The sequence below is a fragment of the Mixophyes fleayi genome, chromosome 6 (genome assembly GCF_038048845.1).
Source record: "Mixophyes fleayi isolate aMixFle1 chromosome 6, aMixFle1.hap1, whole genome shotgun sequence".
NCBI lineage: Eukaryota > Metazoa > Chordata > Amphibia > Anura > Limnodynastidae > Mixophyes > Mixophyes fleayi.
The window spans coordinates 177,723,996-177,736,631 of NC_134407.1; the positions used below are offsets into that span (position 1 = coordinate 177,723,996).

The following is a 12,636-nucleotide window of genomic DNA, read 5'->3' on the forward strand; positions in this document are numbered from 1 at the left end:
TGTATATGCCTACTAAGGGCAAATCATGTTGGATCACACTTTTAAACAGCCAATCACGTCCTGTTATTTAGACTCAGTCGCTCACTGCGGGAGATTATATATAGTCCTTGCGCGTTTACGCCTGAATCTCTGTTTTCTTCCCAAATATCTGGTTCTGTTTGATGGTTGAGAAATCTGTTATGAATTAAATGGCGTTTTATTGTCAGCTTGCATTTAAAGCATAAGAACACAATATATAGGGGAAATAACGGTTTACACACATCTATATTCAGATTGCTAGCTGCATATGAAAATGTATATAGCGAATGAGGCTCTTAGATTGGCTGTGTGGTGGTGTGGCTTGGGGGCAGGGTTGCTTCTAGAGGAAAAAGGGATCGAAGACTGCAAATAATATAGTGTCAGAAGGTGTCTTAATTTTATATATATGCATATATACACAATATTATTATTAAGGCATAAAACAATACTGGTAAATCTTAAATTTCCTATAAAACGTATGGCTTGGGATATTCTGTGACAATAATTGTATATCTCTGCATATACTGTACTGACATGTCATCCTTGTCCAGACAGATGCATCTCTCTTGCATGTTTGCTGGTCCCATTGGATTATGATGCAACATGAAAAATTATGCACATTTATTTCATGCTCTTCCGCTCGAATATAAATGTCCTTGTGGATATAGACTAAGGGAAAAATGTTTCAAGCTGTGGTTTTTGAAAATCGATGATGGTTAATGGTTATTAATTTTTTTGGGGCAGTTTGAAAAATGCAGATGGGCAAACTGATAGAAAACAGCTGGAAAATTGCTGTTTTCAAAAGTGCCACATTACAATTTACCTTCCAAGCTTTTAGCCATGATATGAATACATTGTGAGATGTATCAGTCAGTGGTTTTAAAAAAAACTCCAGAAAAAAAGAGGTGGTTCTGAGAGGCGAGATATGTGAAACCGCAGAAATAATAAAATATTGACCCCTTTAGAAATTAATAAACATTGGCCTCTTTAGAAATAAATATTGACCCCTTTATTATTTTCTTTATTAATACAATCAATGTCCCCTTTTCTGTAGTGTAGGGTAAGATATACTTATCTTTTTTTCATGATCCAACATAATCAATTGTGGGGGAAAAAAAAATTGAGCAATAACAAACTGCTTTGTAGGAGTTACCTGGCGCAAATGAGTAAATATCAGGTAAGCCTGCCTACTTAATAGACGACAGCCAATAAGAAGCAATCTCACAATCTGTGCCTTAGAGCTGAGCATTTATTTATTTCAAAACCAAAAATCCTAAATTAACAATTTTGTTCGGAGGCCAAGAATGAGGGGCCAGTGGAGGCTCAAAAGGAGAAGGCAGTGGCCGTTGTTTGTGAATGTGAATAAATGTTGCATCTTCTCTTTGCCAACCATGCTTGTTTATATAGCTATAACACTGCAGGCCTTAGATGAGCTAATAAGGGTTAAACTAATAGATTATGGTGTTCTGCCATAGTGCACATGTGATGTGTTGCAGATATTAAAGCATTTACATATGAGACTAGTAAAAAAGAAGAAATATGACAGCGCTTTGGATGCTTCAAAATTGAGATTAATGCTGATGCCTTAAACAGTATGAAGTGTGTTTTGTAAGTAAGCACATTTGAAGTGGTTGTATGACATAATAATGTAGCAATGAGGATGTGGAAGTACACTATGGGGGAATTAAATTCCCCCCGAATTTCCGCGGCGTTAAAACTATTACCGTTATTACGGTAGTTTTAACCCGGCATTGAAACTACCATAATAACGGTAATAAAGCGCATTATTAACGTAGTAACAATAATAATGCACAGGCCGCGTTACTTTTACCCGTAATGCGGCAAACTGAATTCCCCCCATAAGTGGGTTTGTTGCAGCAGATTGATAAATAGGCCCATTTGTGGCCTGATTAAGCCTTCAGGCCACCCTAGGCCTTCCACGCTCATCACCATCACTAACAGGTTTTTTGGATGCCTGCATTGTGCCCTAGATCAATCCATATTGATTGTGATATGCTATTCATTGTTTTCATAATTAACTATTACTAATTTTATATGTCCTTAACTATGATCTGCGTTTAACCTCGCTCTTCAGGATAAATCTAAATGCAAACAACATAAGCATTCTCCTTCCACTGCAACACCCAGGCAAACTTATTAGCATCTATTTGCAGTAGCTCTTGTTGCAATCACCACCTCAAAGAAGTGCTGTGAAGGCTTGGCCGTGAGTAAATTACTCATACTTGCCGACTTTGTGACTCGTGTGACATCACCATAGCTCCGCCCACCTATAAAATGCCGAAATTCACGCCATTGAATAGCGGGGGGTGGGGCTTAATGACGCAATTAAGCCTCCGTCCCCTGATATTCAATGACGTGAATTTCGGCATTTTTTAGGATCCGGGAGGTTTATCTACTCTTCCGGGAGTACGGGAGGACTCCTCGAAATTCGGGAGCCTCTCGGAAATTCCGGGAGAGTATGCAAGTATGAATTACATTCAACTTGGTGCATCCTGGACTACGCACAGCTAATGTGACGCAAGTGGCTTCTCCCCTTCCAAGCCATTAGGGAGGGGAAAGCAATACATTCAAGTACACACGAGGTGCTGGAATCTGGTATTCTCTTACTTCAGCACTGCATCAGCCAGGCACCCCCATGGTGCGCACCGGCTGGAGATGACCACAACTTTCTGGTTGTATCTCACCACCAGTGCCCCCCAAAATCACTTGCAGCCATCCCTCCTTCTCTCCAGGGGTTTCTGCTCTGGAGAGTCTCCCCCTATTCAGGGCACACATTACTTGCCTTTGAGCAGCCACCGCGCTCACACTCCCAGGCAATACCAGGGGAGCCTGGGAGCTCCCAGGTCCCCAGCTTTTCACATGACCTCTCTGATATGACATCCTTAGCCTTTGAGGCTGCGTCCAAACTGTATAAATAGTACTGGCTTGTATTGAAAAATTGTTCTTTCAACTGACCTGATCTTTGGTACCTTTAACCAAGGCTTATCTGGGAAATCTGCATATGGCTTTACATTGAACACACAGTTCTTGGCTAGGATAGGTAGTAATTATATCATTACGTTAAACTAACTATTGCTGTATTTATTTGACCGACAAAATGTATTTGTACTTGGTTAACGGACTGACAATAATCAGTTGCAATTGGTATAAAGTACATTAAAATAAAAGGACCACTCATTACAGATTTAATTTGACTGGGAAAAAAGACATTGGAAAGGCTTACTAAAAGACAAGTCTTTGCCAATACAAAACTAAAAATCTCTCACAACTTGTATAATGTAGTATACACCAGCCAAACTGTTACACTCCAATCTGCCTTTTCAATACCTATTATATTTGTATTTACAAAGAGCTGGCACATTAAGCAGTGCTGTACATTGAAAGTATTGTGATATTACACAAATTACTTTCAATGACATGACACAGAACGTAACGATGGCCCTGCCCAAATGAGCTTACAAACTAAGTGGTCTGGAGAACATATGATACGTAAGGTACCGAAATAGAAATTGTAGCTGCTGGTGGGAAAAGTATTGTTAGGCAGCAACATTACCAGCCTATAATAATAAAGCAATTTTCGGGGAATGGCTTTTGTGTGTAGCTAACAGTGGTCTGGTACGGTTGGAACGAGGAGCGATAGCAGAAACAGGAACCAGAATGTTAAAAAATAGCTGCTGGCAACCATAACTGTCCTTCGCAATTTATCGGAACTAAGTATCCATCCTTCCTGTTGGTTGCAGAGGGGCTTTTGTTTTTGTGCTGCACAGGCAAGTGGTTATCTGTCAGTTTGGATTAACTGTGTGTAGGCTAGTCTTGATAGTGTCTTACTCGCTGTAGGAAATAGATCCAGGACAGTTATCAGCTGTCATTAAGGAGTCAGTGGAGATCACCAGATTGGCAGAAACCTATTATCTGGGCACTTGTGCTGTTACATGTAATAAGTGTCAGCGGCGTTGGTGGTAGATGTTAAACCACAAGAAGCTTTTAGACTTAACCAATTTGTTGGTTTTTGTTACAGAACTTGTTGTAACAGATGATATATATACAGTTGCTCACAGTTGATACTGACTGCAACAGACAGGCAGTATGACAAGTTTATGCAGTTAATGTACTTAACACTATTATAGAACATTAATATATGGAGATGGTAAGCTTATATTGTGGGTAATGACAGAGAACAGGTTGCTCATATATATTTTGTGCCTCTGCTCAATTAATTTTATTTATTTTTATTTTAAGTTTTACACAAAAAGGATGCAGCTCCAGTTATAACCTCTTTACAGTTCAACTGTCACTGGAAGAACCTACTAAGAACCAAACTGTCTGTGCATGCTCAGTAGAGCGATGTGGATGGCTGGAGGCTGCCCCACTTCCTGTCTTCAAAGGGGACACCACTATCAGGATGGGAGACGGAGCATAGCACTCCATATTAACACACCAAAGGAGGAATAGAGATGGCAACAGCAATGACAGTTCACAGCAATGAAATTCACTGGCAATACACTACAAAATGTGTAAAACCTGTGGAAACAGACATATCAGTGCAGTTTATAGACTGATCAGTGTGAGTGTAGCAATAAGAAATGCAGAGCTGCATAGAAGGGTACCTGAGCTACATTTGATTACTCTGCTTTTTTTCCAAATAGGCTCCAGTACTAGAATATTCCTGCAATATGCATTAATGTGCTTCATGGTCCCTTAGTGTCCTCAGTAACCAAGAAGAATGTTAGGATAAAATTATAGTCGGTGAAGCTTGATGAAACAATTAAAAGGCTATGCATAAAATCCACTATACAAATGTTTAGAGCTCCGTCAGCAGCTTTTTTTTTTTAAACTCTTTATTTGTTACAAGAGGAAACAGCATAGAAAAGAGCAAACAACAAGTAAAAACCAACTGTTTTAAGACAACAAGATGTCTCCTCTTATTTAAAATTTTTATAGTAGAAGGAAGGGGTAGGAAAGAGACAGGAAACAAAACGGGTTAAGGAGGGGGAACGGGGGGGAGGGTTGGGAAGGACAGGCACGTATATCACCATACCTATTACAAAGGAGGTTGTAAGCAACATATTTACAGAATAACGACCTATAAAATAAATAAGAAAATAAAAAGTGGACGGCAAGATATATGGATCTCTTACCCATGGCGCACGACGACCAACCTGGAGATCCGGAGATGGCCCAGAGTCTATGTACCATTAGAGGACGAGAGAGCCAAAGGGGGTAAACAGCTACTGCTTTGCTGGAGATACCACGGGGCCCAAACCTTGTCAAAGTTGTAAGATTTATCGTGAAGGTAGCATGTAATACTCTCCATGCTTGCGATATGCCAGATGTAGTTCCGTAAGGACTGCATAGAGGGAGGGTTGGGATCTTTCCAGTGTTTAGCTATTAGGGATGTGGCAGCAGCTAGTATGTGGGATATCAGCTTGTTGGAAGGGGCGGTCTCATCAGGGATAGGGCGAGAGAGAAGGAATGACCTGGGATCCTTAGTGATCTGTTGTCCAGATACGGAATTAATAAGTGCAAGGACCATGTTCCAATAAGGGATTATACGGGGACAGGTCCACCATATATGAAGCATCGTGCCTCTCTGGCCACATTCCCGCCAACAGCTCGGAAGTAGCAGTGGGAAACATTCTAGACAACCTATCTGGGGTATAGTACCACCTATAGTACAGCTTGTATGCAGTTTCTTTAATAAGTGTGGATATTGAGCTCTTGGCAATCCCCTCTCTGACCTCCTCCCAACAAGACTCATCCGGAGGGGGTCCCAGATCCCTCTCCCATTCACGTTCATGGCGTCCTGGAGTGTGAAAGGATATATCTATTAGCCAGTTATAAATCCTCGACACCATCCCTTTGGTGAGTAGGGAATGCAAACACATGTACTCAAAGGGAGTGAGGGGCCTAAGAGTGTCAGAGGCGGGCAAGGACATAGCGAAGTGTCGGACCTGGAAGTACTCAAAGAAAAGCAGGCGAAAAGATTCAAACTTATGCTGAAGATCTGAGATAGAGGCCCAAGTTCCGTTAACCACCAGGTCCGAGACCACATGTATCTCTGCACGTTTCCAGAGTTTAAATTGCTGTGACTGGCCACATGGGGGGAAATGCGGGTTGCTCCAGAGGGGAGTTAGAGGTGAAATAAGGGAGGATAGTTTGTGCTTGAGCCGGGACGAGTCCCATAGGGACAAACAAAATTTGAGCGATTGGAGTAAGGAGGCCCCCTGTGGCCTGTCCAGTCTGGAGAGGCCCCATAGGGATGACAAAGAAGGGACTCCCACAAAGTGGGTTTCCAAGTCCACCCATGCTACAGTCCGGTAAGGGACATAAGTAACTGCAACCTGGGTCAGATGGGCCGCCAAGTAATAGTGTTTAACATCTGGAAAGTCTCTTCCTCCCCGGGCCCTGGGCTGTTTAAGTACTGCTACTGAGACTCTAGGGGGCTTGCCACGCCAGACAAATTTGAGGAAAGAAGAATGTAAGTCCCGAAACACAGGGTCCGACAGCTTCACCGGTAGAGTCTGGAAGAGGTAAAGAAGTTTGAGGATCAGATTCATCTTAACAGCAATGATCCTCCCCAGCCACGATATAATATAGCTCCTCCATACTTCTAGGTCTTTTTTTATTTTAATGAGAAGGGGAGGAAAATTCTCTCTATATAATCGGTCATAGGAAGAGGTGATATAGACCCCAGGATACTTTATCTTGTTCGCCTGCCAGCGCAAAGCAAAGTTAGCCTGTAGGGTGGCACGGAGGGGAGGGGGAGCGTGCAGGAGCATGGCCTGTGATTTAGCAAAATTAATTTTATAGCCTGAGAGAAGACCATATTCATCGATGAGCCTGTATAGGGCGGGTAAAGAGTCTTGGAGGTTAGTGAGAGAGAGCAGTATATCATCCGCAAAAAGAGAGAGCTTGAATTCCCGGGGTCCCACCTCCACACCCGTTATCAAAGCCGACTGCCTAATCATTGCTGCCAAGGGCTCTATAACCAATGCAAAAATTAAAGGAGATAGGGGGCATCCCTGTCTCGACCCATTGGAAAGGGAGAGAGGATCCGTCAGCAGCTTTTATGACTTTCAAGTACGATAACCACCTTTTTTTTGGCACACATCCCAAAGTAGCTGAAAAATATCACTATACTGGAGAAAACTCCTTTAAAGACTATGGAATTAGTTTCTCTTGGTAAAGGTGATCAGCGAGAAGGCTTTCCATAAATAGCATACTTGCTAATGTTGCAAAACTGTATACAAGTCCTAAAATGAATGGAGAATATATTTACTGTTAACATTATCATCAGTTACTTAAGAAAGGTTATTTTACTATATCATAAATATATCATGAAAATATTGCAACTTAGAATTTTAGAATTAACATTAATATTCCTATTTGTAGCCAGGTTAGGGAACAGGTGCCATCTCCTGGGGTAGATGGTAGTGTACAGCAGCAATGAAGTCACACAAGTCCAAGGTTTTGGTACAACTGACCTTAGCCAGTTTTAATAAACAGAAAAAAAACAAAGAAAATGTCAAAACAAACACCTTGCCTATCCAGTACTAACTAAACACACAGGAACACCTTATCTCCTATGAAGGACCATGTGTCCCGCACACATACAAAATATAGAGCTAATTGGTCAACATTTGCAGTGTCTCAGGATGCATTCAACCTCCTCCCCAGATCTGAGAGAACCTGAGACTGATCTGACCACTTTTAAACACACATTTCAGGTACAACTATCAATCATTCTGTTGTCAGACTGCAAGATCAGAAGACCCAGACTGGGCCTTGTAAATGAAGTCCATCCTTCTCTCTCCATTTACACCCCAGAGACCCTTACCAGTTCTTCCTAAAGCTGAACATAGTCTTTGGAATGCTTTTCCCAAAATCCAGCAATCTCCCTGGAGTTAAAAAGCATAGAAGACAGACAGCATATACACCTGTCATTTGCCAATTCCCCAGTGTTTCTGTCACACTATGTAATTATCTGAGACTGCATTAGAATCACAAGGAACTAGTAGGTCTACAAAACATCACAAGGCAGACATTGTACCTTTAAATGTATTTAGTTTTTATTATAGAGACAATTTATATAGGGTAGGGCATGCTAGAGATAAGTGATATAAGGCAGGTATAATAGTGACAATTAAAATAAGTTAGGGAATTGTAAAGACAAGAGATAAGTGATATAAGGCAGAAAATAATAGAGACATGTGATATAAGTCAGGGAACGACGGAGAACAGTTATATATAAGCTTAAGCATGATAAAAGCAAAGGCATAACCACCATAGGTGCAGCTGCTATGGCTTCCACAGCTGAATGTGTGGGGGGGGGGGGGGTTTCTGGTGACGCCTTCCCTGTTAAAGCCCCATGTTTGAGTTTTTCACCATCGGCTGGTACATGGGGACCTTACAAAACTTTGCTTGGAGCCAATCTAGCCTACTTTCCCGGAATGTCTAGGAGACTCCTGCATTTTGTAGACCCCCTTGGCAGAGTAGACCATCCTCCTGGACCAGCATGATGACATGATTCTCAATGAATCGCATCATCAAGGTGTTATGATGCGAATTGTGTGTCTGCGCAGCAGGGGGGGTGGGGGGGTCAGGTTGTGATTAGGCAAATTGCGTTGTCACACTCCCTGGACTTGTCCCTTGGCCCTCCTCTGCGGGTTCTCCCAGAGCGCAGGTCGAAAAAGTAGACAAGTATGTATGGGACCACAAATATACGTGATATACGACAGAGGAAGATAGAGTTGATATATGACAGAGAAAGATAGAGACAGCTAATATATGACAGAGGAAGATAGAGACAAGTGCTATACAACAGAGGGAGATAGAGACAAATGATATATAAGAGGAAGAAAGAGTTGATATAAAGCAGAGTATAATAGAGACAAGTGATATAGGACATGTGATAATAGACACAAGTGATATAGGACATGGGCTAATAGAGACAAGTGATATAGGACATGTGATAATAGAGACAAGTGATATAGGAAATGGGATAATAGAGACAAGTGATATAGGACATGGGATAATAGAGACAAGTGATATAGGACATGGGATAATAGAGACAAGTGATATAGGACATGGGATAATAGAGACAAGTGATATAGGACATGGGATAATAGAGACAAGTGATATAGGACATGGGATAATAGAGACAAGTGATATAGGACATGGCATAATAGAGAAAAATGACACATGGGAGGGGATAATGTAGACCAGCACTATAATGGTTATGTTAAGGCTGATGAGAAAGTAACACATGGGATGATGAGTGACAGCTCTGCAGGAGACAGAGACAGCCTATATGTACCGTACTGCATTGTGATTGGTCACTCAGTTAACGGCTCTGTGCTGTGATTGACTTGGCTTAGTCCCACCCACTCTAGCATCAACCTTGCTGTCCGCGCGGTATCGGAAGCGTCACTTCCGGAGCTGTGTCGCACGAGCCGGTGTGAGTGAGAGAAGATCTTGGTGCGGACACATCATGTCCTCCCTGCTGAAAGTGGACCAGGAGCTGAAGAAGAAGGTGAGCGCTGGCCGGAGGAGGACGTGGGGCTCTGTACCTGAGCCAGGCTGGTGTCAGGAGCTGCGCGGCTGGGGGGTGCTTTGTCCTGGCATGGAGCAGGCCGGAGCTCCTGTGTCCATCAGCTGCGGGAGCTCACGGTGTCCTGTGGAGGCTCTGCTGGCCTCTGATGTGCGCAGCATCCGGCCCGAGTGGCCACGTGTAGCGCTGCATGGCACAGTGCGGCTCTTACTGTCTGAGTGTTATATGAGTCAGTGAGCACATGTCACACAGACGTGTAGTCCCTGATCACCTAGCTGATGTCTGATACCAGTAACACCTCCAGTACGGAGCGCATTATTATACATCCTCATTCACGTCCACGCGCCAATGTGTGTCTAAAAAATAAATATTGCTTTATGGACAGAACGTGGTGAGTTAATCCCATACATGCATCTCACCACTTTCCTGTTCATTATCGGTGGTCTATGGCTCTCCAATTGTTACTGAACTACACCTCCCAGCATGCACTTCCTATCATTGTTTGACAGAATATGAGACTGTATAAAAGATTAAGTTATGACTTATCTGCCTTCTGATTAAGATCAAGTATAGTCTTCTAGGAGACAAAGACAGGGCCCTGCTATAGGGCCAGCAGCTGGAAAGCATAGCAACTCCCACTGAAAGAGTGCCACTGAGCATTAAACTTATTTCTTTGCAGCACACTTTATTTGCCAGACAGGGCAGCAACATTTTTGTATTCCCTGCCAGGAGGTTGTAGCCATTGCCTACAGCACTTTTTCTTTTTTCTTTCCAACATTTGTTACTTGCTCTTTATATCCCCCCTCCCTCCCCATTTTCATTGTTCTTGTGCATAGACTCTCATGGACTCCTTTCCATAATCTGTGGTCAGGGCTTGGATGAGCAAGATTTTGTTCCCTGGGGAAGCTCTGGTAGAACTCAGGGTAAATGAGTTAAAATATGATAACTACAAATGCTGACATGTTGTGTTGCCAAAAAACTTACAATTACTCTACGGTGTCATCTTTTCATTGAAGAAGTGCTACCTGTAGTGTTGGGAATCATTAATAACTTCTGTGCCTTTCAATACACATTGTTTTATGAGAACTGAGAGTTTTTTTGGTGCTTAAATTGCACATAATTGGTTTATATAGCTAACTAAATACATTTTAATAAATCTATTTAGACTCCCTCTTCTGAATACAGATATAACTGAATTATCTATTTGAAAAATTATAAATGACTACACATTTAGTGAATATCACGCTTTTGTCTTTTTACTCCTACTATAACTAAATATCCATTTGATATTTCTGCTGGGCATGTTCAGGCATGACTTATGTCCCTTCTAATGAAGCACTGCCATCAGTGGTTACACTACTACTTTTTCTGTGGAGTAAAATATTGCTTCTTAACTATTCTGTCTAAAGGTGTATGACCTATCTGTAATTCAACATAATGGCAACTTGCCTAATGATTGCAAAGCTCCACATTCAAACTATTCTGCATTGTTGTACATACAAGCTGTGACAGGATGGACCGCCTATGCCGCCCTGTCTGTTGTTGCTGGGAACCGGCTGGGCTTACTTTACCACCGTTCCCTTCCGTTATCCCAAATGCGCCCTCTTGCCACAGTAGGAGGGGCTTACAAAGGCTGCCACCACTGGACTCCTTACCAGAGCTGTTTCTTCTGGGTAACTGATACTGCTAGCGTATCTTGTTGCAGCTGTACCTGAGCTGGTACTCCTGACCTCTTACTATGGATCAGGGAAGCTGTGGATGGATCTCCTTGGCCTATCACACTGACCAGGGCTGCATGGATAGCAGGCAGAGCAGTGGTACTGGAAAAGCTGGGGTCCAAACCTCAGACACCCGGAGAACGGATTAGATTTAGGGTATAATCTGCAGGTCACAGGAATACAGCAATATTGAAGATGTTTTCAAGCAGGTCTTTGAAGCAAGTATCTATTTGCTCTCACACTGGTTGGAGGTACCAGTGATCAGATCAGATGAAAATCAGAAGAAGAACAAGTTTCCAATACAAGCTAGTGCCTTTTATACAGTTCAGACACAGGCTATTTTTAGCATCCGGATATAACCTGTTTACACAAACATGGATTTACATGCATTGCAAAGCCAATAGTATTTACACTTGGCTATGAAATTCTTAAAAACCTTGCTGTGATATCCTGCGTCTTATTTCAGAGGCAGGATACATACTAGCAAGTCAAAAGGTCTATCTGACATGAATACCTTCTTCAGACAGTCGCCGTATACACATTCCCACAGAACAACAAAAAACCCCAAACAAGCCACTTCCCCACATCACAATACATCAAAGGCTTTGTAAACAAAGGCTCATTGTATCTGATATATAAATCAGACATAATACATTTCCTCTAGAAAAAATAAAACAGAAAAAAACACATTTTCTACCCTGGTCTCAGAAATAATTGATCTCAAACTATACACAATATTAAAAATAAGTACATTGACAATTTATATAAATAAGCACCCTTAGCTATTTCCTTTAAACAAATTCATACCATAAGTTATTTATATGTGATCCAGTCACACAAGCTTACAGTCCAGATTCCCCACCAGACACACACTAGGGTCCATTTTGCATGAACGATGGAACAATGTTGGGCATTGTGGAAGTTTGTACACACTCACGACCAATGTAGGCAGATCTTTAGAGTGTGCAGAGTCACTATCTTTTCAGCAGATGGTTATGAGAGATGAAGAGCCCAGATCTGACTGTAAATCCTGTAGGTGTGTACACATAATTCTGCATGCTCATCTGTAAAATTAAGATAAGTGTAACTTGGTCTAGTGCTCTTTTCAAGTATGTATAATGTAATAATATCAGAACATTGTTCAATATTTTGAAAAGGAAATCATTGTAACAAATGTTTTTTCCTTAGTGTTATTCATAGGAATCTTGATTAGTAGTGATTTTGCAAAGTAATCGGCCAATTTATCCTTCCGTGCATGTTTACCCCTGTGTGCAGATAATTCTTTTTTTTTTGTAATGTGTTAATTGTTGGTCATTAGCAGTAGCTCCT

The 12,636-nt window shown here is 41.7% G+C and overlaps 1 protein-coding gene across 1 annotated transcript in view; it reads left to right on the top strand.

The window, feature by feature from the left end:
* The first annotated feature begins 9,427 nt into the window (after nt 1-9,427).
* The window catches only part of PSME3 (proteasome activator subunit 3), a 31,389-nt gene continuing 28,180 nt past the window's right edge, over nt 9,428-12,636 (top strand). Inside the window, exon 1 of the mRNA XM_075177407.1 lies at nt 9,428-9,571. Coding sequence (XP_075033508.1) covers nt 9,530-9,571 — 42 coding nt within the window. The 5' untranslated portion in view covers nt 9,428-9,529. The remainder of the gene's footprint in view (nt 9,572-12,636) is intronic.